A 22,987-nucleotide genomic window follows, 5' to 3' on the forward strand; every position below is an offset into this window, starting at 1 on the left:
GCTCGCACACACTCACACGTGTGTGTGTGTGGTGGTGGTTATTGTGTGTGTGTAGTGGTGGTAGTGACTGTGTGTGTGTGTGGTGGTTGTAGTTACTATGTGTGTGTGGTGGTAGTTACTGTGTGTGTGTGGTGGTGGTAGTTATTGTGTGTGTGTAGTGGTGGTAGCTACTGTGTGTGTGTAGTGGTGGTGGTGGTAGTTACTGTGTGTGTGTAGTGGTAGTAGTTACTGTGTGTGTAGTGGTGGTAGTTACTGTGTGTGTGTGGTGGTGGTAGTTACTGTGTGTGTGTAGTGGTGGTAGTTACTGTGTGTGTGTAGTGGTGGTAGTTACTGTGTGTGTAGTGGTGGTGGTTACTGTGTGTGTGTGTGTGGTGGTAGTTACTGTGTGTGTGTGTGGTAGTTACTGTGTGTGTGGTGGTAGTTACTGTGTGTGTGTGGTGGTGGTAGTTACTGTGTGTGTGGTGGTGGTGTGTGTGTGTTGGTAGTTACTGTGTGTGCGTGTGGTGGTGGTAGTTACTGTGTGTGTGTGGTGGTGGTAGTTACTGTGTGTGTGGTGGTGGTAGTTACTGTGTGTGTGGTAGTAGTTACTGTGTGTGGTAGTGGTGGTTACTGTGTGTGTGGTGGTAGTTACTGTGTGTGTGTGTGGTAGTTACTGTGTGTGGTGGTGGTAGTTACTGTGTGTGGTGGTAGTAGTTACTGTGTGTGTGTAGTGGTGGTGGTAGTAGTTACTGTGTGTGGTAGTTACTGTGTGTGTGGTGGTAGTAGTTACTGTGTGTGTGTGTGTAGTGGTGGTTACTGTGTGTGTGGTGGCAGTAGTTACTGTGTGTGTGTGGTAGTAGTTACTGTGTGTGTGGTGGTAGTTACTGTGTGTGGTGGTAGTTACTGTGTGTGGTGGTAGTAGTTACTGTGTGTGTGTAGTGGTGGTGGTAGTTACTGTGTGTGTGGTGGTAGTTACTGTGTGTAGTGGTGGTAGTAGTTACTGTGTGTGTGTAGTGGTGGTTACTGTGTGTGTGTGGTGGTGGTAGTTACTGTGTGTGTGTGTGGTGGTGGTGGTAGTTTGTGTGTGGTGGTGGTGGTAGTTACTGTGTGTGTGGTGGTGGTGGTAGTTACTGTGTGTGTGGTGGTAGTTACTGTGTGTGTGTGGTGGTGGTAGTTACTGTGTGTGTGGTGGTAGTTACTGTGTGTGTGTGGTGGTGGTAGTTACTGTGTGTGTGGTGGTGGTAGTTACTGTGTGTGGTGGTGGTAGTTACTGTGTGTGTGTAGTGGTGGTAGTTACTGTGTGTGTGGTGGTAGTTACTGTGTGTGTGGTGGTGGTAGTTACTGTGTGTGTGGTAGTAGTTACTGTGTGTGTGTGGTGGTTACTGTGTGGTGGTAGTTACTGTGTGTGGTGGTAGTTACTGTGTGTGTGGTGGTAGTAGTTACTGTGTGTGTGGTGGTGGTAGTTTCTGTGTGTGGTAGTAGTTACTGTGTGTGTGGTAGTAGTTACTGTGTGTGTGGTGGTAGTAGCTGTGTGGTGGTAGTAGTTACTGTGTGCGAGTGTAGTGGTGGTAGTTACTGTGTGTGTGGTGGTGGTTACTGTGTGTGCGTGGTGGTCGTTATTGTGTGTGTAGTGGTGGTAGTTTGTGTGGTGGTGGTAGTTTGTGTGGTGGTGGTAGTTATTGTGTGGTGGTAGTTACTGTGTGTGTGGTGGTTACTGTGTGTGTGGTGGTAGTTACTGTGTGTGTAGTAGTAGTTACTGTGTGTGTGGTGGTAGTTACTGTGGTGTGGTGGTTACTGTGTGTGTGGTGGTAGTTACTGTGTGTGGTAGTAGTTACTGTGTGTGGTAGTAGTTACTGTGTGTGTGTGTGGTGGTGGTAGTTACTGTGTGTGTGTGGTGGTGGTAGTTACTGTGTGTGTGTGTGGTGGTTACTGTGTGTGTGTGGTGGTGGTGGTAGTTACTGTGTGTGTGTGGTAGTTACTGTGTGTGTGTGTGGTGGTAGTAGTTACTGTGTGGTGGTAGTAGTTACTGTGTGTGGTGGTAGTAGTTACTGTGTGTGTGGTGGTAGTTACTGTGTGGTGGTAGTTACTGTGTGTGTGTGGTGGTAGTTACTGTGTGTGGTGGTGGTAGTTAGTGTGTGGTGGTGGTAGTTACTGTGTGTGTGTGGTAGTAGTTACTGTGTGTGTGTGGTGGTGGTAGTTACTGTGTGTGTGATAGTTACTGTGTGTGCGTGGTAGTAGTTACTGTGTGTGTGTGGTGGTAGTTACTGTGTGGGTGGTGGTGGTAGTTATTGTTTGGTGGTGGTGGTAGTTACTGTGTGTAGTGGTGTTAGTTACTGTGTGTATGGTGGTTACTGTGTGTGTGTGGTGGTGGTAGTTACTGTGTGTGTGGTGATAGTTACTGTGTGGTGGTAGTTACTGTGTGTGTGTGTGGTGGTAGTTACTGTGTGTAGTGGTGGTAGTTACTGTGTGTGGTAGTAGTTACTGTGTGTGTGTGGTGGTGGTGGTTACTGTGTGTGGTGGTGGTAGTTACTGTGTGTGGTGGTTACTGTGTGTGGTGGTGGTAGTTACTGTGTGTGTGTGGTGGTGGTAGTTACTGTGTGTGTGGTAGTTACTGTGTGTGTGTGGTGGTTACTGTGTGTGTGGGGGGTGGTAGTTACTGTGTGTGTGTGTGGTTGCTGTGTGTGTGTGTGGTGGTAGTTACTGTGTGGTGGTTACAGTGTTTGGTGGTTACAGTGTGTGTGGTGGTAGTAGTTACTGTGTGGTAGTAGTTACTGTGTGTGTGGTGATAGTTACTGTGTGTGGTAGTAGTTAGTGTGTGGTGGTGGTAGTTACTGTGATAGTAGTTACTGTGTGGTGGTAGTTTGTGTGTGTGGTGGTAGTTACTGTGTGTGGTGGTGGTAGTTAGTGGTAGTGGTAGTTACTGTGTGTGTGGTGGTGGTAGTGTGTGTGTGGTGGTAGTTATTGTGTATGTGGTGGAGTGAAGCTGAGTGACTTACCGATGACCGGTACCAGCCAGTTTCAAGTGAAGGACGCTGCTACTCCTGGGAGAGACTCAGAGCCCTGGGAGAGACTCAGGACCAGTCTCAGAGCCCTGGGAGAGACTCAGAGCCCCTGGGAGAGACTCAGAGCCCCTGGGAGAGACTCAGAGCCCTGGGAGAGACTCAGAGCCCCTGGGAGAGACTCAGGATCAGTCTCAGAGCCCTGGCAGAGACTCAGGATCAGTCTCAGAGCCCTGGGAGAGACTCAGAGCCCTGGGAGAGACTCAGAGCCCCTGGGAGAGACTCAGAGTCCCTGGGAGAGACTCAGAGCCCTGGAAGAGACTCAGGAACAGTCTCAGAGCCCCTGGGAGAGACTCAGACCCCCTGGGAGAGACTCAGAGCCCTGGGAGAGACTCAGAGCCCCTGGGAGAGACTCAGAGCCCCTGGGAGAGACTCAGGATCAGTCTCAGAGCCCTGGGAGAGACTCAGAGCCCTGGGAGAGACTCAGAGCCCTGGGAGAGACTCAGGAACAGTCTCAGACCCCCTGGGAGAGACTCAGAGCCCTGGGAGAGACTCAGAGCCCTGGGAGAGACTCAGAGCCCTGGGAGAGACTCAGAGTCCCTGGGAGAGACTCAGAGCCCTGGGAGAGACTCAGAGCCCTGGGAGAGACTCAGAGCCCTGGGAGAGACTCAGAGCCCCTGGGAGAGACTCCGGATCAGTCTCAGAGCCCCTGGGAGAGACTCAGAGCCCTGGGAGAGACTCAGTGGTAGGGGTTGTGTGGTGGTGGTGGGAGTGGTGGTGTCGTGGTGGTGTGGTGGTGGTGGTGGTGTGGAGGTGGTGTAATGGTGGTGGTGTGGTGGTGGTGTGGTGGGGGTGGTGGTGTGTTGGTTGTGTGGTGGTGTCGTGGTGGTGGTGTGGTATGGTGGTGTGGTGGTGGCGACGTGTTAAGCGGCGATCGTAGGGCGGCCAGGCGGGAGCAGCGTCACTTTTATTTTACTCCAAGCACAGCGACGGGGGTTGGTTAGCAGAGTTCACGTCGCGCCTAGCCACAACTACTACTACCACTACTACTACACTACTACTACCACAACTACAACCACAACTACCACTACTACCACTACTACTACTACACTACTACTACCACCACTACTACTATCACTACTACTACTACCACTACCTCAACAACTACCACTACCTCAACAACTACCACTACTACCACTACTACTACCACTACTACCACTACTACTACTACTACCACTACACTACTACTACCACTACAACCACTACTACCACTACTACTACTACCACTACTACTACCACAACTACCACTACTACTACTACCACAACTACCACTACTACTACCACTCCTACTACTACTACTACCACCACCACTACTACTACAACTACTACTACAACCACAACTACCACTACTACTACCACTACTACTACTACCACTACTACAACCACAACTACTACTACACTACTACACTACTACTACAACCACAACTACTACACTACTACCACTACTACCACTACTACTACCACTACTACCACTACTACCACAACTACTACTACCACAACTACTACTACAACTACCACCACTACTATCACTACTACTACCACAACTACTACCACTACTACTACTACCACTGCTACTACACCACCACTACTACCACCACTACTACCACCACTACTACTACCACAACTACTACTACCACAACTACTACTACAACTACCACTAACACTACTACTAGCACTACTACTACCACAACTACAACACTACTACTACTACACTACTACCACTACTACTACCACCACCACTACTACCACTACTACTACCACCACCACAACTACAACACTACTACCACTACTACTACACTACTACTACCACTACTACCACTACTACTACCACTACAGCTACCACTACTACTACCACTACTACCACAACTACAACTAACACTACTACTAGCACTACTACTACCACAACTACAACACTACTACCACTACTACTACCACCACTACTACCACTACTACTACCACCACCACCACTACTACCACCACAACTACTACTACCACTACCACCACCACTACAGCTACCACTACAGCTACCACTACTACTACTACTACCACCACCACTACAGCTACCACTACTACTACCACAACTACTACTACAACTACCACTAACACTACTACTACCACAACTACTACACTACTACTACTACACTACTACTACTACACTACTACTACTACCACCACTACTATCACTACTACTACTACTACCACTACTACTACTACCACAACTACTAACAATACTACTACACTACTACTACCACTACCACCACTACTACTACACTACTACTACTACCACTACTACTACCACTACCGCCACCACTACTACTACCACTACAGCTACCACTACAGCTACCACTACAGCTACCACCACCACTACAGCTACCACTACTACTACCACTACAGCTACCACTACCACTACCGCCACCACTACAGCTACCACTACAGCTACCACCACCACTACAGCTACCACTACAGCTACCACTACAGCTACAGCTACCACTACAGCTACCACTACAGCTACCACTACAGCTACAGACTCCTCTCTCCAGACCTCACCCTGACTAGCTGAGGCTGTCATTGTCAGAGGAGTCGGAGTAATCCGGAACTAATGCAGCCAGACAAAAAGGAAGTCCCGTGTCTCCATGTCTCACCGTGTCTCCCTGTCTCAGCGTGTCTCCCTGTCTCACCGTGTCTCCCTGTCTCACCGTGTCTCCCTGTGTCACCGTGTCTCCCTGTCTCAGCGTGTCTCCGTGTCTCTCCGTGTCTCCCTGTCTCACCGTGTCTCCCTGTCTCAGCGTGTCTCCCTGTCTCAGCGTGTCTCCCTGTCTCAGCGTGTCTCCCTGTCTCAGCGTGTCTCCCTGTCTCAGCGTGTCTCCCTGTCTCACCGTGTCTCCCTGTCTCACCGTGTCTCCCTGTCTCACCGTGTCTCCCTGTGTCACCGTGTCTCCCTGTCTCAGCGTGTCTCCCTGTCTCAGCGTGTCTCCCTGTCTCACCGTGTCTCCCTGTCTCACCGTGTCTCCCTGTCTCAGCGTGTCTCCCTGTCTCACCGTGTCTCCCTGTCTCAGCGTGTCTCCCTGTCTCAGCGTGTCTCCCTGTCTCACCGTGTCTCCCTGTCTCACCGTGTCTCCCTGTCTCACCGTGTCTCCCTGTGTCACCGTGTCTCCCTGTCTCAGCGTGTCTCCCTGTCTCAGCGTGTCTCCCTGTCTCACCGTGTCTCCCTGTCTCACCGTGTCTCCCTGTCTCAGCGTGTCTCCCTGTCTCAGCGTGTCTCCCTGTCTCAGCGTGTCTCCCTGTCTCAGCGTGTCTCCCTGTCTCACCGTGTCCCCCTGTCTCACCGTGTCTCCCTGTCTCAGCGTGTCTCCCTGTCTCAGCGTGTCTCCCTGTCTCAGCGTGTCTCCCTGTCTCAGCGTGTCTCCCTGTCTCAGCGTGTCTCCCTGTCTCACCGTGTCCCCCTGTCTCACCGTGTCTCCCTGTCTCAGCGTGTCTCCCTGTCTCACCGTGTCTCCCTGTCTCACCGTGTCTCCCTGTCTCACCGTGTCTCCCTGTCTCACCGTGTCTCCCTGTCTCAGCGTGTCTCCCTGTCTCAGCGTGTCTCCCTGTGTCACCGTGTCTCCCTGTCTCAGCGTGTCTCCCTGTCTCCCCTTGTCTCCCTGTCTCACCGTGTCTCCCTGTCTCAGCGTGTCTCCCTGTCTCAGCGTGTCTCCGTGTCTCACCGTGTCCCCCTGTCTCAGCGTGTCTCCCTGTCTCAGCGTGTCTCCCTGTCTCAGCGTGTCTCCCTGTCTCACCGTGTCCCCCTGTCTCACCGTGTCTCCCTGTCTCAGCGTGTCTCCGTGTCTCAGCGTGTCTCCGTGTCTCAGCGTGTCTCCCTGTCTCAGCGTGTCTCCGTGTCTCAGCGTGTCTCCCTGTCTCACCGTGTCTCCATCCACAACGTCTGTCTCATCTCCCCCCCGTGTCTCCGTGTCTCTCCCCAGCGTCCCCTCCGCCTTTCTGCAGATGCTGCTGATGATGCTGCTGCTGATGCTACTGCTGCTGATGCTGCTGCTGCTGATGCTGCTGCTGATGCTGCTGCTGAGGCTGCTGCTGCTGCTGCTGATGCTGCTGATGCTGCTGCTGCTGATGCTGCTGCTGATGCTGCTGCTGATGCTGCTGCTGCTGATGCTGCTGCTGCTCATCATCATCTTCCTCCTCTTCAGGATCCCCAGGTCCCTGGGCGACACGCCGGGAACGCGACCCAGGCTGCGTTTGTGCGACGAGGAGGTGGAGGAGGTGGAGGAGGTGGAGGAGGTGGAGGAGGAAGTGGACCGGCGTAGCGTGGACAGAATCGCCGAGTGGCTCCCGGAGACGCCGGGAGATTCGGACTTGACCATCGTGGACGATGAGGAGGCGGTGGTGGAGGAGGTGGAGGAGGAGGAGGGGGTGGAGGAGGAGGTGGAGGAGGTGGAGGAGGTGGAGGAGGCGGGGGTGGAGGAGGTGGAGGAGGTGGAGGAGGCGGGGGTGGAGGAGGAGGAGGAGGAGGCTGTCGCGTTGCTAGTGAACCAGGGCCGGCAGGAGATGTCTCTGCGTGTCTGCCTCTGCCGGTCCTTGTACGCTGGAGAGGTGGGGAGGACACGCAGAGAGACACACACAGAGACACGGAGACACACAGAGACACACAGAGAGACACGCAGAGAGACACACAGAGACACACAGAGACACGCAGAGAGACACGGAGAGAGTCACACGGAGAGACACGGAGAGAGACACAGAGAGAGACACACAGAGACACACACAGAGACACAGAGACACACACAGAGACACGGAGACACACAGAGACACACAGAGAGACACAGAGAGACACACAGAGACACACAGAGACACGGAGACACGCAGAGAGACACAGAGAGAGACACAGAGAGAGACACAGAGAGAGACACAGAGAGACACACACACAGACACGGAGACACGCAGAGAGACACAGAGAGAGACACGCAGAGAGACACACAGAGACACGGAGACACGCAGAGAGACACACACAGAGACACGGAGACACACAGAGACACACAGAGACATGCAGAGACACGGAGAGAGACACAGAGACACACAGAGACACACAGAGACACGCAGAGAGTCACACAGAGACACGGAGACACACAGAGAGACACGCAGAGACACGGAGAGAGACACAGAGACACACAGAGAGAGACACGTGGAGAGATACACAGAGAGACACACAGAGAGACACGTAGGGAGACACGCGGAGAGACACACAGAGAGAGACACACAGAGACACATGCGGAGACACGCAGAGACACACAGAAAGACACGCAGAGAGACACGGAGAGTCACACAGACACACACTGTGTAGAGTGTAGAGTGATGAGTGACTCACTGTGTAGAGTGATGAGTGACTCACTGTGTAGAGTGATGAGTGACTCACTGTGTAGAGTGATGAGTGACTCACTGTGTAGAGTGATGAGTGACTCACTGTGTAGCGTGATGAGTGACTCACTGTGTAGCGTGATGAGTGACTCACTGTGTAGCGTGATGAGTGACTCACTGTGTAGCGTGATGAGTGACTCACTGTGTAGTGTGACTCACTGTGTAGAGTGATGAGTGACTCACTGTGTAGAGTGATGAGTGACTCACTGTGTAGAGTGATGAGTGACTCACTGTGTAGCGTGATGAGTGACTCACTGTGTAGAGTGATGAGTGACTCACTGTGTAGTGTGACTCACTGTGTAGAGTGATGAGTGACTCACTATGTAGCGTGATGAGTGACTCACTGTGTAGCGTGATGAGTGACTCACTGTGTAGAGTGATGAGTGACTCACTGTGTAGAGTGACTCACTGTGTAGAGTGATGAGTGACTCACTGTGTAGAGTGATGAGTGACTCACTGTGTAGTGTGTAGAGTGACTCACTGTGTAACGTGAAGAGTGACTCACTGTGTAGAGTGATGAGTGACTCACTGTGTAGAGTGATGAGTGACTCACTGTGATGAGTGATGAGTGACTCACTGTGTAGCGTGATGAGTGACTCACTGTGTAGAGTGATGAGTGACTCACTGTGTAGAGTGATGAGTGACTCACTGTGTAGAGTGATGAGTGACTCACTGTGTAGAGTGATGAGTGACTCACTGTGCTTGCTGTGATGAGTGATGAGTGACTCACTGTGATGAGTGACTCACTGTGCTTGCTGTGATGAGTGATGAGTGACTCACTGTGATGAGTGACTCACTGTGTAACGTGATGAGTGACTCACTGTGATGAGTGACTCACTGTGATGAGTGACTCACTGTGATGAGTGACTCACTGTGTAGCGTGATGAGTGACTCACTGTGTAGAGTGTAGAGTGACTCACTGTGTAGAGTGATGAGTGACTCACTGTGTAGAGTGATGAGTGATGAGTGACTCACTGTGTAGAGTGATGAGTGACTCACTGTGTAGAGTGATGAGTGACTCACTGTGTAGAGTGATGAGTGACTCACTGTGTAGAGTGATGAGTGACTCACTGTGTAGATTGTAGTGTGACTCACTGTGTAGAGTGATGAGTGACTCACTGTGTAGAGTGTAGAGTGACTCACTGTGTAGCGTGATGAGTGACTCACTGTGTAGAGTGTAGAGTGATGAGTGACTCACTGTGTAGAGTGATGAGTGACTCACTGTGTAGAGTGATGAGTGACTCACTGTGTAGAGTGATGAGTGACTCACTGTGTAGAGTGATGAGTGACTCACTGTGTAGAGTGATGAGTGACTCACTGTGTAGAGTGATGAGTGACTCACTGTGTAGCGTGATGAGTGACTCACTGTGTAGCGTGATGAGTGACTCACTGTGTAGAGTGATGAGTGACTCACTGTGTAGAGTGATGAGTGACTCACTGTGTAGTGTGACTCACTGTGTAGAGTGATGAGTGACTCACTGTGTAGAGTGATGAGTGACTCACTGTGTAGAGTGATGAGTGACTCACTGTGTAGAGTGATGAGTGACTCACTGTGTAGCGTGATGAGTGACTCACTGTGTAGCGTGATGAGTGACTCACTGTGTAGAGTGATGAGTGACTCACTGTGTAGAGTGACTCACTGTGTAGAGTGATGAGTGACTCACTGTGTAGAGTGATGAGTGACTCACTGTGTAGTGTGTAGAGTGACTCACTGTGTAACGTGAAGAGTGACTCACTGTGTAGAGTGATGAGTGACTCACTGTGTAGAGTGATGAGTGACTCACTGTGTAGAGTGATGAGTGACTCACTGTGATGAGTGATGAGTGACTCACTGTGTAGCGTGATGAGTGACTCACTGTGTAGAGTGATAAGTGACTCACTGTGTAGAGTGATGAGTGACTCACTGTGTAGAGTGACTCACTGTGTAACGTGATGAGTGACTCACTGTGTTTACTGTGCTTGCTGTGATGAGTGACTCACTGTGATGAGTGACTCACTGTGCTTGCTGTGATGAGTGATGAGTGACTCACTGTGATGAGTGACTCACTGTGTAACGTGATACGTGACTCACTGTGATGAGTGACTCACTGTGATGAGTGACTCACTGTGATGAGTGACTCACTGTGATGAGTGACTCACTGTGATGAGTGACTCACTGTGCTTGCTGTGTAGTGTGATGAGTGATGAGTGACTCACTGTGTAACGTGATGAGTGATGAGTGACTCACTGTGTAGAGTGACTCACTGTGCTCACTGTGTAGAGTGACTCACTGTGTTTACTGTGTAACGTAATGAGTGTAGAGTGACTCACTGTGCTTGCTGTGATGAGTGATGAGTGACTCACTGTGATGAGTGACTCACTGTGTTTACTGTGTAGTGTGATGAGTGACTCACTGTGATGAGTGACTCACTGTGATGAGTGACTCACTGTGTTTACTGTGTAGTGTGTAGAGTGACTCACTGTGATGAGTGACTCACTGTGTTTACTGTGTAACGTGATGAGTGACTCACTGTGATGAGTGACTCACTGTGTAACGTGATGAGTGACTCACTGTGTTTACTGTGTAACGTGATGAGTGACTCACTGTGTTTACTGTGTAGTGTGATGAGTGACTCACTGTGATGAGTGACTCACTGTGATGAGTGACTCACTGTGATGAGTGACTCACTGTGATGAGTGACTCACTGTGATGAGTGACTCACTGTGTTTACTGTGTAACGTGATGAGTGACTCACTGTGTTTACTGTGTAGTGTGATGAGTGACTCACTGTGATGAGTGACTCACTGTGATGAGTGACTCACTGTGATGAGTGACTCACTGTGATGAGTGACTCACTGTGATGAGTGACTCACTGTGTTTACTGTGTAACGTGATGAGTGACTCACTGTGTTTACTGTGTAGTGTGATGAGTGACTCACTGTGATGAGTGACTCACTGTGATGAGTGACTCACTGTGATGAGTGACTCACTGTGATGAGTGACTCACTGTGTTTACTGTGTAACGTGATGAGTGACTCACTGTGTTTACTGTGTAGTGTAATGAGTGACTCACTGTGATGAGTGACTCACTGTGATGAGTGACTCACTGTGATGAGTGACTCACTGTGATGAGTGACTCACTGTGATGAGTGACTCACTGTGTTTACTGTGTAACGTGATGAGTGACGCCAGTCTGCGGTCCTCATCGCTGAGCGGCAGGAGAGGAATGGAGACTCCGGCTCTCTTCTGCTCGGCCACCATGGAAGCCTCCGCATCACTCCGGGCACGCTTCTCTTCCTGTAGACGTGGTGGTAGTGGTGGTGTTAGTGGTGTGAGTGGTGGTGGTGGTGGTGGTAGTGGTGATGGTGGTGTTAGTGGTGTGAGTGGTGGTGGTGGTGGTAGTGGTGGTGTTAGTGGTGTGAGTGGTGGTGGTGGTGGTAGTGGTGGTGATGGTGGTGGTGTTAGTGGTGTGAGTGGTGGTGGTGGTGGTAGTGGTGATGGTGGTGTTAGTGGTGGTGGTGGTAGTGGTGTTGGTAGTGGTGTTAGTGGTGGTGGTAGTGGTGGTAGTGGTGGTAGTGGTGGTGGTCGTGTTAGTCGTGGTGGTAGTAGTGGTGGTGGTGGTGGTGGTGATAGTGGTGGTGGTCGTGTTAGTCGTGGTGGTAGTGGTGGTGGTGGTGGTGATAGTGGTGGTGGTCGTGTTAGTCGTGGTGGTAGTAGTGGTGGTGGTGGTGGTGGTGATAGTGGTGGTGGTCGTGTTAGTCGTGGTGGTAGTGGTGGTGATGGTGGTGTTAGTCGTGGTGGTAGTGGCGGTGGTAGTGGTGGTGGTGGTCATGTTAGTCGTGGTGGTAGTGGTGGTCGTGTTAGTCGTGGTGGTAGTGGTAGTGGTGGTGGTTGTAGTGGTGGTGGTAGTGATAGTAGGGGTGGTGGTGTAGGTGGTGGTAGTGGTGGCAGTGGTGGTGGTGTAGGTGGTGGTAGTGGTGGTAGTGGTGGTGTAGGTAGTGGTGATATTGGTGGTGTAGGTGGTGTAGGTAGTGGTGGTGATGGTGGTGGTAGTGGTGATAGTGGTGGTGTAGGTGGTGGTAGTGGTGGTGTAGGTGGTGGTAGTGGTGGTGTAAGTGGTGGTAGTGGTGGTAGTGGTGGTGTAGGTGGTGGTAGAGGTGAGAGTGGTGGTGTAGGTGGTGGTAGTGGTGGTGTAGGTGGTGGTAGTGGTGGTAGTGGTGGTGTAAGTGGTGTAGGTGGTGGTAGTGGTGGTGTAGGTAGTGGTGGTGTAAGTGATGGTAGTGGTGATAGTGGTGGTGTAGCTGGTGTAGGTAGTGGTGGTGTAAGTGGTGGTAGAGGTGGTAGTGGTGGTGGTAGTGGTGGTAGTGGTGGTGTAGGTGGTGTAGGTAGTGGTGGTGTAGGTGGTGGTAGTGGTGTAAGTGGTGGTGTAAGTGGTGGTAGTGGTGGTGTAGGTGGTAGTGGTGGTGTAGGTGGTGTAGGTAGTGGTGGTGTAAGTGGTGGTAGAGGTGGTAGTGGTATAGGTGGTGTAGGTGGTGTAGGTAGTGGTGGTGTAAGTGGTGGTAGAGGTGGTAGTGGTGGTGTAGGTGGTGGTAGCGGTGGTAGTGGTGGTGTAAGTGGTGGTAGTGGTGGTGTAGGTGGTGTAGGTAGTGGTGGTAGTGGTGGTGTAGGTGGTGTAGGTAGTGGTGATAGTGGTGGTGTAGGTGGTGGTAGAGGTGAGAGTGGTGGTGTAGGTGGTGGTAGTGGTGGTGTAGGTGGTGGTAGCGGTGGTAGTGGTGGTGTAAGTGGTGGTAGTGGTGGTGTAGGTGGTGCAGGTAGTGGTGGTAGTGGTGGTGTAGGTGGTGGTAGTGGTGGTAGTGGTGGTGTAGGTGTGCAGGTAGTGGTGGTGTAGGTGGTAGTAGTGGTGGTAGTGGTGGTGTAAGTGGTGGTAGTGGTGGTGTAAGTGGTGGTAGTGGTGGTGTAAGTGGTGGTAGTGGTGATAGTGGTGATGTAGGTGGTGGTAGTGGTGGTGGTAGTGGTGGTAGTGGTGGTAGTGGTGGTGTAGGTGGTGCAGGTAGTGGTGGTAGTGGTGGTGTAGGTGGTGTAGGCAGTGGTGGTAGTGGTGGTGTAGGTAGCGGTGGTGTAGGTGGTGGTAGTGGTGGTAGTGGTGGTGTAGGTGGTGGTAGTGGTGGTGTAAGTGGTGGTAGTGGTGGTGTAAGTGGTGTAGGTGGTGCAGGTAGTGGTGTAAGTGGTGTAAGTGGTGATAGTGGTGGTGTTAGTGGTGTTAGTGGTGGTGTTAGTGGTGTTAGTGGTGGTGTTAGTGGTGTTAGTGGTGGTGTAAGTGGTGTTAGTGGTGTTAGTGGTGGTGTTAGTGGTGTTAGTGGTGATAGTGGTGGTGTTAGTGGTGTAAGTGGTGGTGTTAGTGGTGTTAGTGGTGATAGTGGTGGTGTTAGTGGTGGTGTTAGTGGTGGTGTAGGTGGTTCAGGTAGTGGTGCAGGTAGTGGTGCAGGGAGCGGTGTTAGTGGTGTTAGTGGTGGTGTAAGTGGTGTTAGTGGTGGTGTTAGTGGTGTTAGTGGTGATAGTGGTGGTGATAGTGGTGATAGTGGTGATAGTGGTGGTGTTAGTGGTGGTGTAGGTGGTGGAGTAGGCAGTGGTGTTAGTGGTGTTAGTGGTGATAGTGGTGGTGTTAGTGGTGGTGTAGGTGGTGGAGTAGGCAGTGGTGTTAGTGGTGTTAGTGGTGGTGTTAGTGGTGTTAGTGGTGATAGTGGTGGTGTTAGTGGTGGTGTTAGTGGTGGTGTTAGTGGTGTTAGTGGTGATAGTGGTGGTGTAGGTGGTGGTGTAAGTGGTGTAAGTGGTGTTAGTGGTGGTGTTAGTGGTGTTAGTGGTGGTGTTAGTGGTGTTAGTGGTGGTGTTAGTGGTGCCAGTGGTGGTGTTAGTGGTGTTAGTGGTGGTGTTAGTGGTGGTGTTAGTGGTGTTAGTGGTGTTAGTGGTGGTGTAAGTGGTGGAGCAGGTAGTGGTGTAAGTGGTGTTAGTGGTGTAAGTGGTGTTAGTGGTGGTGTTAGTGGTGTTAGTGGTGGTGTTAGTGGTGGTGTAAGTGGTGTTAGTGGTGTAAGTGGTGTTAGTGGTGGTGTTAGTGGTGTTAGTAGTGGTGTTAGTGGTGGTGTTAGTGGTGTAGGTGGTGGTGTAGGTGGTGGTGTTAGTGGTGGTGTTGGTGGTGTAAGTGGTGTAAGTGGTGTTAGTGGTGGTGTAAGTGGTGGTGGTAGTGGTGGTGTAAGTGGTGGTGTTAGTGGTGGTGTTAGTGGTGCAGGTAGTGGTGTTAGTGGTGGTGTTAGTGGTGTTAGTGGTGGTGTAGGTGGTGGTGTTAGTGGTGGTGTTGGTGGTGTAAGTGGTGTAGGTGGTGTTAGTGGTGGTGTTAGTGGTGGTGTAGGTAGTGGTGTTAGTGGTGTAAGTGGTGTTAGTGGTGATAGTGGTGGTGATAGTGGTGTTAGTGGTGGTGTAAGTGGTGTTAGTGGTGGTGTAGGTGGTGGTGTTAGTGGTGGTGTTGGTGGTGTAAGTGGTGTAAGTGGTGTTAGTGGTGGTGTAGGTAGTGGTGTAAGTGGTGTTAGTGGTGGTGTTAGTGGTGGTGTAGGTGGTGGTGTTAGTGGTGGTGTAAGTGGTGGTGTAGGTGGTTCAGGTAGTGGTGCAGGTAGTGGTGTTAGTGGTGTTAGTGGTGGTGTTAGTGGTGTTAGTGGTGGTGTAGGTGGTGGTGTTAGTGGTGTTGGTGGTGTAAGTGGTGTAGGTGGTGTTAGTGGTGGTGTAGGTGGTGGTGTTAGTGGTGTAGGTAGTGGTGTTAGTGGTGGTGTAAGTGGTGGTGTAAGTGGTGTTAGTGGTGTAAGTGGTGTTAGTGGTGGTGTTAGTGGTGGTGTTAGTGGTGGTGATAGTGGTGTTAGTGGTGGTGTTAGTGGTGTAAGTGGTGGTGTTAGTGGTGGTGTTAGTGGTGATAGTGGTGGTGTAAGTGGTGGTGTAGGTGGTTCAGGTAGTGGTGTTAGTGGTGGTGTAGGTGGTGTTAGTGGTGGTGTTAGTGGTGTTAGTAGTGGTGTTAGTGGTGGTGTTAGTGGTGGTGTTAGTGGTGGTGTTAGTGGTGGTGTTAGTGGTGGTGATAGTGGTGGTGTTAGTAGTGGTGTTAGTGGTGGTGTTAGTGGTGGTGTTAGTAGTGGTGTTAGTGGTGGTGTTAGTGGTGTTAGTAGTGGTGTTAGTGGTGGTGTTAGTGGTGGTGTTAGTGGTGGTGTTAGTGGTGGTGTTAGTGGTGGTGATAGTGGTGGTGTTAGTAGTGGTGTTAGTGGTGGTGTTAGTGGTGGTGTTAGTAGTGGTGTTAGTGGTGTTAATGGTGGTGTTAGTGGTGATAGTGGTGGTGTTAGTGGTGGTGTTAGTGGTGGTGTAGGTAGTGGTGATAGTGGTGGTGTAAGTGGTGTAGGTGGTGTTAGTGGTGGTGTAAGTGGTGTTAGTGGTGGTGTTAGTGGTGGTGTTAGTGGTGATAGTGGTGGTGTAAGTGGTGGTGTAGGTGGTTCAGGTAGTGGTGTTAGTGGTGGTGTAAGTGGTGTTAGTGGTGGTGTTAGTGGTGATAGTGGTGGTGTAAGTGGTGGTGTAGGTGGTGTTAGTGGTGGTGTTAGTGGTGATAGTGGTGGTGTAAGTGGTGGTGTAGGTGGTTCAGGTAGTGGTGATAGTGGTGGTGTAAGTGGTGTAGGTGGTGTTAGTGGTGGTGTTAGTGGTGGTGTTAGTGGTGGTGTTAGTGGTGGTGTTAGTGGTGGTGTTAGTGGTGTTAGTGGTGATAGTGGTGGTGTTAGTGGTGGTGTTAGTGGTGGTGATAGTGGTGTTAGTGGTGGTGTAAGTGGTGGTGTAAGTGGTGTTAGTGGTGTTAGTGGTGGTGATAGTGGTGGTGTAGGTGGTGGTGTAGGTGGTGGTGTTAGTGGTGGTGTTAGTGGTGGTGTTAGTGGTGGTAGTGGTGGTGTAGGTGGTGTAGGTAGTGGTGGTAGTGGTGGTGTAAGTGGTGGTGTAGGTAGTGGTGTTAGTGGTGTTAGTGGTGGTGTAAGTGGTGGTGTAGGTGGTGTAGGTAGTGGTGCAGGTAGTGGTGTTAGTGGTGGTGTTAGTGGTGGTGTTAGTGGTGGTGTTAGTGGTGGTGTTAGTGGTGTTAGTGGTGATAGTGGTGGTGTTAGTGGTGGTGTTAGTGGTGGTGATAGTGGTGTTAGTGGTGGTGTTAGTGGTGGTGTTAGCGGTGTAAGTGGTGTAGGTGGTGTTAGTGGTGGTGTTAGTGGTGGTGTTAGCGGTGTAAGTGGTGTAGGTGGTGTTAGTGGTGGTGTTAGTGGTGGTGATAGTAGTGGTGCAGGTAGTGGTGTTAGTGGTGGTGTTGGTGGTGGTGTAGGTAGTGGTGTTAGTGGTGGTGTTAGTGGTGGTGTTAGTGGTGTTAGTGGTGGTGTTAGTGGTGGTGTTAGTGGTGGTGTAGGTGGTTCAGGTAGTGGTGTAGGTAGTGGTGTTAGTGGTGTTAGTGGTGATAGTGGTGTTAGTGGTGTTAGTGGTGGTGTAGGTGGTGGTGTTAGTGGTGTTAGTGGTGTTAGTGGTGGTGTTAGTGGTGGTGTAGGTGGTGGTGTTAGTGGTTGTTCAGGTGGTGTTAGTGGTGGTGTTAGTGGTGATAGTGGTGTAAGTGGTGGTTCAGGTGGTGTTAGTGGTGTTAGTGGTGGTGGAGTCAGCAGTGGTGGCAGCTCACGACCCCTCACCCGGAATCTCCGCCGTGCCAGGCTGTTGGCGTCCCCGTCGTGCCGACGTGCCGAGCGGAGGGCCACCAGCCGGGCCAGCGACGGGGCGGCGGCCGCAAGCTTGGCCCGGTCACGGTCGCCGTGCTCCAGGCGGTACATGGCGTCCGTCTCCAGCCGCCGCTTCTCCTCGTGTTCTGAGACACGGGGGGAGAGTGGGAGGGTGGGTGGGTGGGTGGGTGGGGGGGTGAGTGGGTGGGTGAGTGGGAGGGTGGGTGGGTGGGAGGGTGAGTGGGTGGGAGGGTGGGTGAGTGGGAGGGTGGGTGGAGGAGTGGGAGGGTGGGTGGGGGAGTGGGAGGGTGGGTGGGGGAGTGGGAGGGTGGGTGGGTGAGTGAGTGGGTGGGTGGGTGGGGGAGTGGGTGGGTGGGGGAGTGGGAGGGTGGGTGGGAGGGTGGGTGGGTAAATTGGTGGGTGGGAGGGTGGGTGATTGGGTGAGTGGGTAAGTGGGTGGGTGGGTGGGTGAGTGAGTGAGTGGGTGGGGGAGAGGGTGAGTGAGTGGGTGGGTGGGTGAATGGGTGGGGGAGTGGGTGGGTGGGTGAGTGGGTGAGTGGGTGAGTGGGAGGGTGGGTGGGAGGGTGGGTGGGTGAATGGGTGGGTGGGAGGGTGGGTGAGTGGGTGAGTGGGTAAGTGGGTGGGTGAGTGGGTGGGTGGGTGAGTGAGTGGGTGGGTGGGTGGGGGAGTGGGTGGGGGAGTGGGAGGGTGAGTGGGTGGGTGAGTGGGTGGGTGAGTGGGAGGGTGAGTGGGTGGGTGGGTGGGTGAGTGAGTGGGTGAGTGGGTGGGTGGGTGAGTGAGTGGGAGGGTTGGTGGGTGAGTGGGTGGGTGGGTGGGTGGGAGAGTGGGTGGGTGGGTGGGTGGGTGGGGGAGTGGGTGGGTGAGTGGGAGGGTGGGTGGGAGGGTGAGTGGGAGGGTGGGTGGGTGAGTGAGTGGGTGAGTGGGTGGGTGGGTGAGTGGGTGAGTGGGTGGGTGGGTGGGTGAGTGAGTGAGTGGGTGAGTGGGTGGGTGAGTGGGTGGGGGAGAGGGTGAGTGGGTGGGTGGGGGAGAGGGTGAGTGGGTGGGTGGGTGGGGGAGAGGGTGAGCGGGTGGGTGGGTGGGGGAGAGGGTGGGTGGGTGGGGGAGAGGGTGAGTGGGTGGGTGTGTGGGGGAGAGGGTGAGTGGGTGGGTGGGGGAGAGGGTGAGTGGGTGGGTGGGTGAGTGAGTGGGGGAGTGAGTGAGTGGGTGAGTGGGTGGGGGAGAGGGTGAGTGGGTGGGTGGGTGGGGGAGAGGGTGAGTGAGTGGGTGAGTGAGTGGGGGAGTGAGTGGGTGAGTGGGTGGGTGGGTGGGTGAGTGAGTGGGTGAGTGGGTGGGGAGTGAGTGAGTGGATGGGCGAGTGAGTGAGAGAATGAGTGAGCGACCGACCGACTGAGTGACTGAGCGACTGACTGAGCGACCAAGTGACTGACTGAGCGACTGACTGAGCGACTGACTGACTGAGCGACTGACTGAGCGACTGACTGAGCGACTGACTGACTGAGCGACTGAGCGATTGACTGAGCGACTGACTGAGTGAGCGACTGAGCAACTGACTGAGTGAGCGACTGACTGAGCGACTGACTGAGCGACTAAGTGACTAAGCAACTGAGTGACTGACTGAGTGAGTGAGCGACTGACTGAACGACTGACTGAGCGAGTGAGTGACTGACTGAGTGCCTGACTGAGCGACCGTGTGAGTGACTGAGTGACTGAGCGATCAAGTGATTGACAGCGATTGACTGAGCGATTGACTGAGCGACTGACTGAGCGACTGACTGACTGAGCGACTGACTGACCGAGTGAGTGACTGACTGACTGAGTGACTGAGCGACCGAGTGAGTGACTGACTGAGTGACTGAGTGACTGAGCGACTGACTGAGCGACCGAGTGACTGACTAACTGAGCGAGCGACTGAGTGACCGACTGACTGACTAACTGAGCGAGCGACTGAGTGACCGAGTGACTGACTGACTGAGCGAACGACTGAGCGACTGACTAACTGAGCGACCGAGTGACTGACTAACTGAGCGAGCGACTGAGTGACCGAGTGACTGACTGACTGAGCGAACGACTGAGCGACTGACTAACTGAGCGACCGAGTGACTGACTAACTGAGCGACCGAGTGACTGACTAACTGAGCGACCGAGTGACTGACTAACTGAGCGACCGAGTGACTGACTAACTGAGCGACCGAGTGACTGACTGACTGAGCGACCGAGTGACTGACTAACTGAGCGACCGAGTGACTGACTAACTGAGCGACCGAGTGACTGACTAACTGAGCGACCGAGTGACTGACTAACTGAGCGACCGAGTGACTGACTGACTGAGCGACCGAGTGACTGACTGACTGAGCGAACGAGTGACTGACTAACTGAGCGACCGAGCGACTGACTGACTGAGCGAACGACTGAGCGACTGACTAACTGAGCGACCGAGTGACTGACTAACTGAGCGACCGAGTGACTGACTGAGCGACCGAGTGACTGACTAACTGAGCGACTGAGTGACTGACTAACTGAGTGACCGAGTGACTGACTAACTGAGCGACCGAGTGACTGACTAACTGAGCGACCGAGTGACTGACTAACTGAGCGACTGAGTGACTGACTGACTGAGTGACTGACTAACTGAGCGACTGAGCGACTGACTAACTGAGCGAGCGACTGAGTGACTGACTAACTGAGCGAGCGACCGAGCATCCCCACCGGTGGCCAGGATCTGTTCGTTGTCGTTGCCGTCCCATCGCTCCTCCTTCCTGCGCGCTCCGCTCACGATGACGTAGTCACAGGAGGCGGGGTCTGTCTGCATCTCCAGGTAGTTCACGCACAGGTGGCACTTCATGCGGAACCTAAACAAACACACGCACACACACGCACACACACGCACACACACGCACACACGCACGCTCATATACACACACACACACAAACACACACAACAACAACAACCGCCATTCGCCACTAAGTGGCGGTGACGTCACCACGACGCTTGTGCCAGGCTATGTGCACCTTGAGGCCACGTGAAGTGTCGAACGCCCGCTGGCAGGAGGTCACGGGGCAGACCCAGCAGGTGCCACGGGTCGACTGACTGAGATGACTGGCTGATGCACCACCTGTGCCCCCTACTGTGCCAACCTGCTGTGCTTTAGCCACCCGGCGCTCCGCTCGTTGTTGTGAGCGTCGCTCCTCCGCCCTCCGTCGTTGTTGGAGGGCGACTGCCTCCAACTGCCCAGTAGCCTCCTCCACAGAGGCCGATCTTGACACCGCTGGTACCGGTCATCGGCAAGTCCACTCAGCTCCACGTCCTCCTGTACCACATCACTCCATCTCTTTTCTAGCCCGTGCCGCACCCGCTTAGCCCCCTCGATCCGGCCGAAAAAAAGCTGTTTCGGCATGCAGTGGCTGGGCATGCGGGCTACATGACCCAGCCATCGCAGCCTTGCCCGCCGGAGGAGCTCACCGATGGGACCTTGCACAGATCTTTCAAGGATTTATGAGCTCCTCACACAATCCAGTCTGGTTAAACCCAGGATGGATCGTAGGCAGGCCAGCCTAAATGTTTCTAACCAGCGAAGATGTTCCATTAGGGGGGTCCACGTTTCGCAAGCGTAGAGAAGGGAGGGAATGACCGTGGTCGAGAAGACCTGAAGCTTAGTGCGGAGCGACAGACCAGGTAGCTTCCACACAGCGTTACGCAACCGATGAAAAGATACTGCCGCTCGACTGATTCGGAGTGAGACCTCTGCTGTTAAATTGGAGCCGGTCATAAGCACACTGCCCGGGTATGGGAAACTCTCCACTCTCTCCACAACTGCACCATCACCGATTGGGAGTTGTGGAGGTGGAGTGTCCGATGGTACAAAATACCCAGGCAGGTGCTTAGTTTTGGTGGGGCTGATGGTAAGGCCCCACCTCTTAGTGGCACACTCCAGTCTCAGCAGCAGCGTCTCCAACTCCTCCTCTGACTGAGCAGCTATTACCAAATCATACATAACATGGTTGAGCAATATGGAGCTATCCCTTGACCGCACCCGGGCATCGATCAGCCTCCCATTATATCTGTACCAAATGGAGATTCTCCCGGTACAGCTATTGAAGGCTTCACGAACTACGTGGTCAAAATATATGTTAAATAATGTTGAAGCCAGAGGACATCGCTGTCGCACCCCAAGGTGTACAGGGAATGGCTCTGACTCCCGGCCACGTAGTTTTACCCGGGCCCGCTCACCATCATGAAGGTCCTTAATGATCGTGAGCAGAGGGTCAGGTACTCCAAAAGCACGAAGAACGACCCAGAGCCCAGGCCTACTGATGGTATCATAGGCCTTGACCAGGTCAATAAAGCAGAGATGTAGGTCTTGTTGGAATTCCCTACACCTCTGCTGTAGCAGACGGACAGAAAATATGGCATCTGTGCAGGACCGCCCTTTCCTGAAACCGCATTGGGGCTCCGCAAGCCTCTCCTCAGCATGCCTGGCAAGGCGATGCTGAATAATCCTTGCCAGGACCTTTCCCGGCACACTGAGGAGTGAGATGCCCCTGTAGTTGTTACAGTCTGTGCGGTCCCCCTTCTTAAAAAGGGGGACCACCAGGGCATCCTTCCAATCCTGCGGAACCCTTCCAGTGGTCCAGACTGTTGTTATGATGTCATATAGGGAAGTCTGTGCACAAACGCCACCCTCCCTCAGTATTTCGCTTGGGAGATCATCTCTGCCCGCTGCCTTTCCTGGTCTCAGACTCCGGATCGCCTTCAGTATTTCCTCAACAGATGGCACCTTAGCCAGCCACTCACAGGGGGTGACTTCTTCCAATATTTGAGGCACCGCAGCCTCAGCAGGGTCATCCTCACTTTGTGCCACGATGTTTTCCTGGCTGAGGGATTTTCCCTCCCCCAAGACCTCACAGAAATGCTCAGCAAATCTGCAAACCTGTTCCTGGGGGTCGGAGATTGGATCACCGTTTATTCCCCTAATGATGGTAATAGGTGTGGCGCTGCAGGTTACTTTTTTGATGGAGTTAAATAGAGATTTGTGATCACGGGCCACTGAGGCAGACTCCATCTCCTCAGCAACCTGCGACCACCACCCATCCTTGCAGCGCCTCAAGGCTCTCCGAACCTCCGAGCGAAGGCTGCGGTAAGCCTCCCCATTCTCTGACGTGGGATTCTGTAGCCGATGACAGTGGGCCTGTCGCTTGTTCTCAACCATCCTGAACACCTCCTCTGTCAGCCAGGGTCTCTGGGGAGGTCTGGACCGCGTACCTAAAGCAGCCATTGCAGCTGCATGAGTCACAGTCCTAAACCTCGCCCATTTACCCTCCACATCAGTAGGAGTCGGGGACGATGCCAATACCCAGCCGCAGGCGATGATGAAATTCTCGCTTGCAACTTTCATCAGATAACTGAGACCAGGCCACTTTAGGTCGGAATGGGGTCCTGGGTGTACACCCACCACCGGAGTGGAAGAATGGCAGGCGCATCTTACAGATGACTAGTCGATGGTCAGAGGGCAGATCAGCTCCACGGTTAGTCCTGGTGTCCAGGACATGGGCTCGCATCCGCTGGTCCGTCACTATGTAGTCCAGCAGATGTTCTTGCTTGGACCCGGCATGCATCCATGATGTTGTGTGGATGCGCCGATGCCGGAACAGCGTGTTGGTAATTACAAGCCCATGGGCTGCACAAAAATCTAGCAGCCTCCTACCGTTGTTATTGAGCTGATCTGGCCCATGCCCTCCAATCACTCCAGACCAGGTGCCAGTATCATGACCAACTCGGGCATTGAAGT

At 53.0% G+C, this 22,987-nt stretch overlaps 1 protein-coding gene across 4 annotated transcripts in view; it reads right to left on the bottom strand.

Annotated features, from left to right (window-relative positions):
• Window positions 1–3,926: 3,926 nt before the first annotated feature.
• Window positions 3,927–22,987, bottom strand: part of LOC142907005 (uncharacterized) — a 45,418-nt gene continuing 26,357 nt past the window's right edge. For 3 of the 4 annotated variants that reach the window (XM_076055906.1, XM_076055904.1, XM_076055905.1), the window contains exons 7-10: window positions 19,908–20,050; window positions 17,154–17,326; window positions 11,586–11,724; window positions 3,927–7,617 (exon numbers count right to left, since the gene is read on the bottom strand). In XM_076055906.1, the coding sequence (XP_075912021.1) occupies window positions 5,591–7,617; window positions 11,586–11,724; window positions 17,154–17,326; window positions 19,908–20,050 (2,482 nt within the window). In that variant the 3' untranslated portion in view covers window positions 3,927–5,590. The remainder of the gene's footprint in view (window positions 7,618–11,585; window positions 11,725–17,153; window positions 17,327–19,907; window positions 20,051–22,987) is intronic. The other variant, XR_012930618.1, reaches the window with a different exon arrangement.

This window comes from Petromyzon marinus, chromosome 73, assembly GCF_048934315.1.
Source record: "Petromyzon marinus isolate PM22_M1 ecotype Great Lakes invasive population chromosome 73, UKy_Petmar_22M1.pri1.0, whole genome shotgun sequence".
Classification (NCBI taxonomy): domain Eukaryota; kingdom Metazoa; phylum Chordata; class Hyperoartia; order Petromyzontiformes; family Petromyzontidae; genus Petromyzon; species Petromyzon marinus.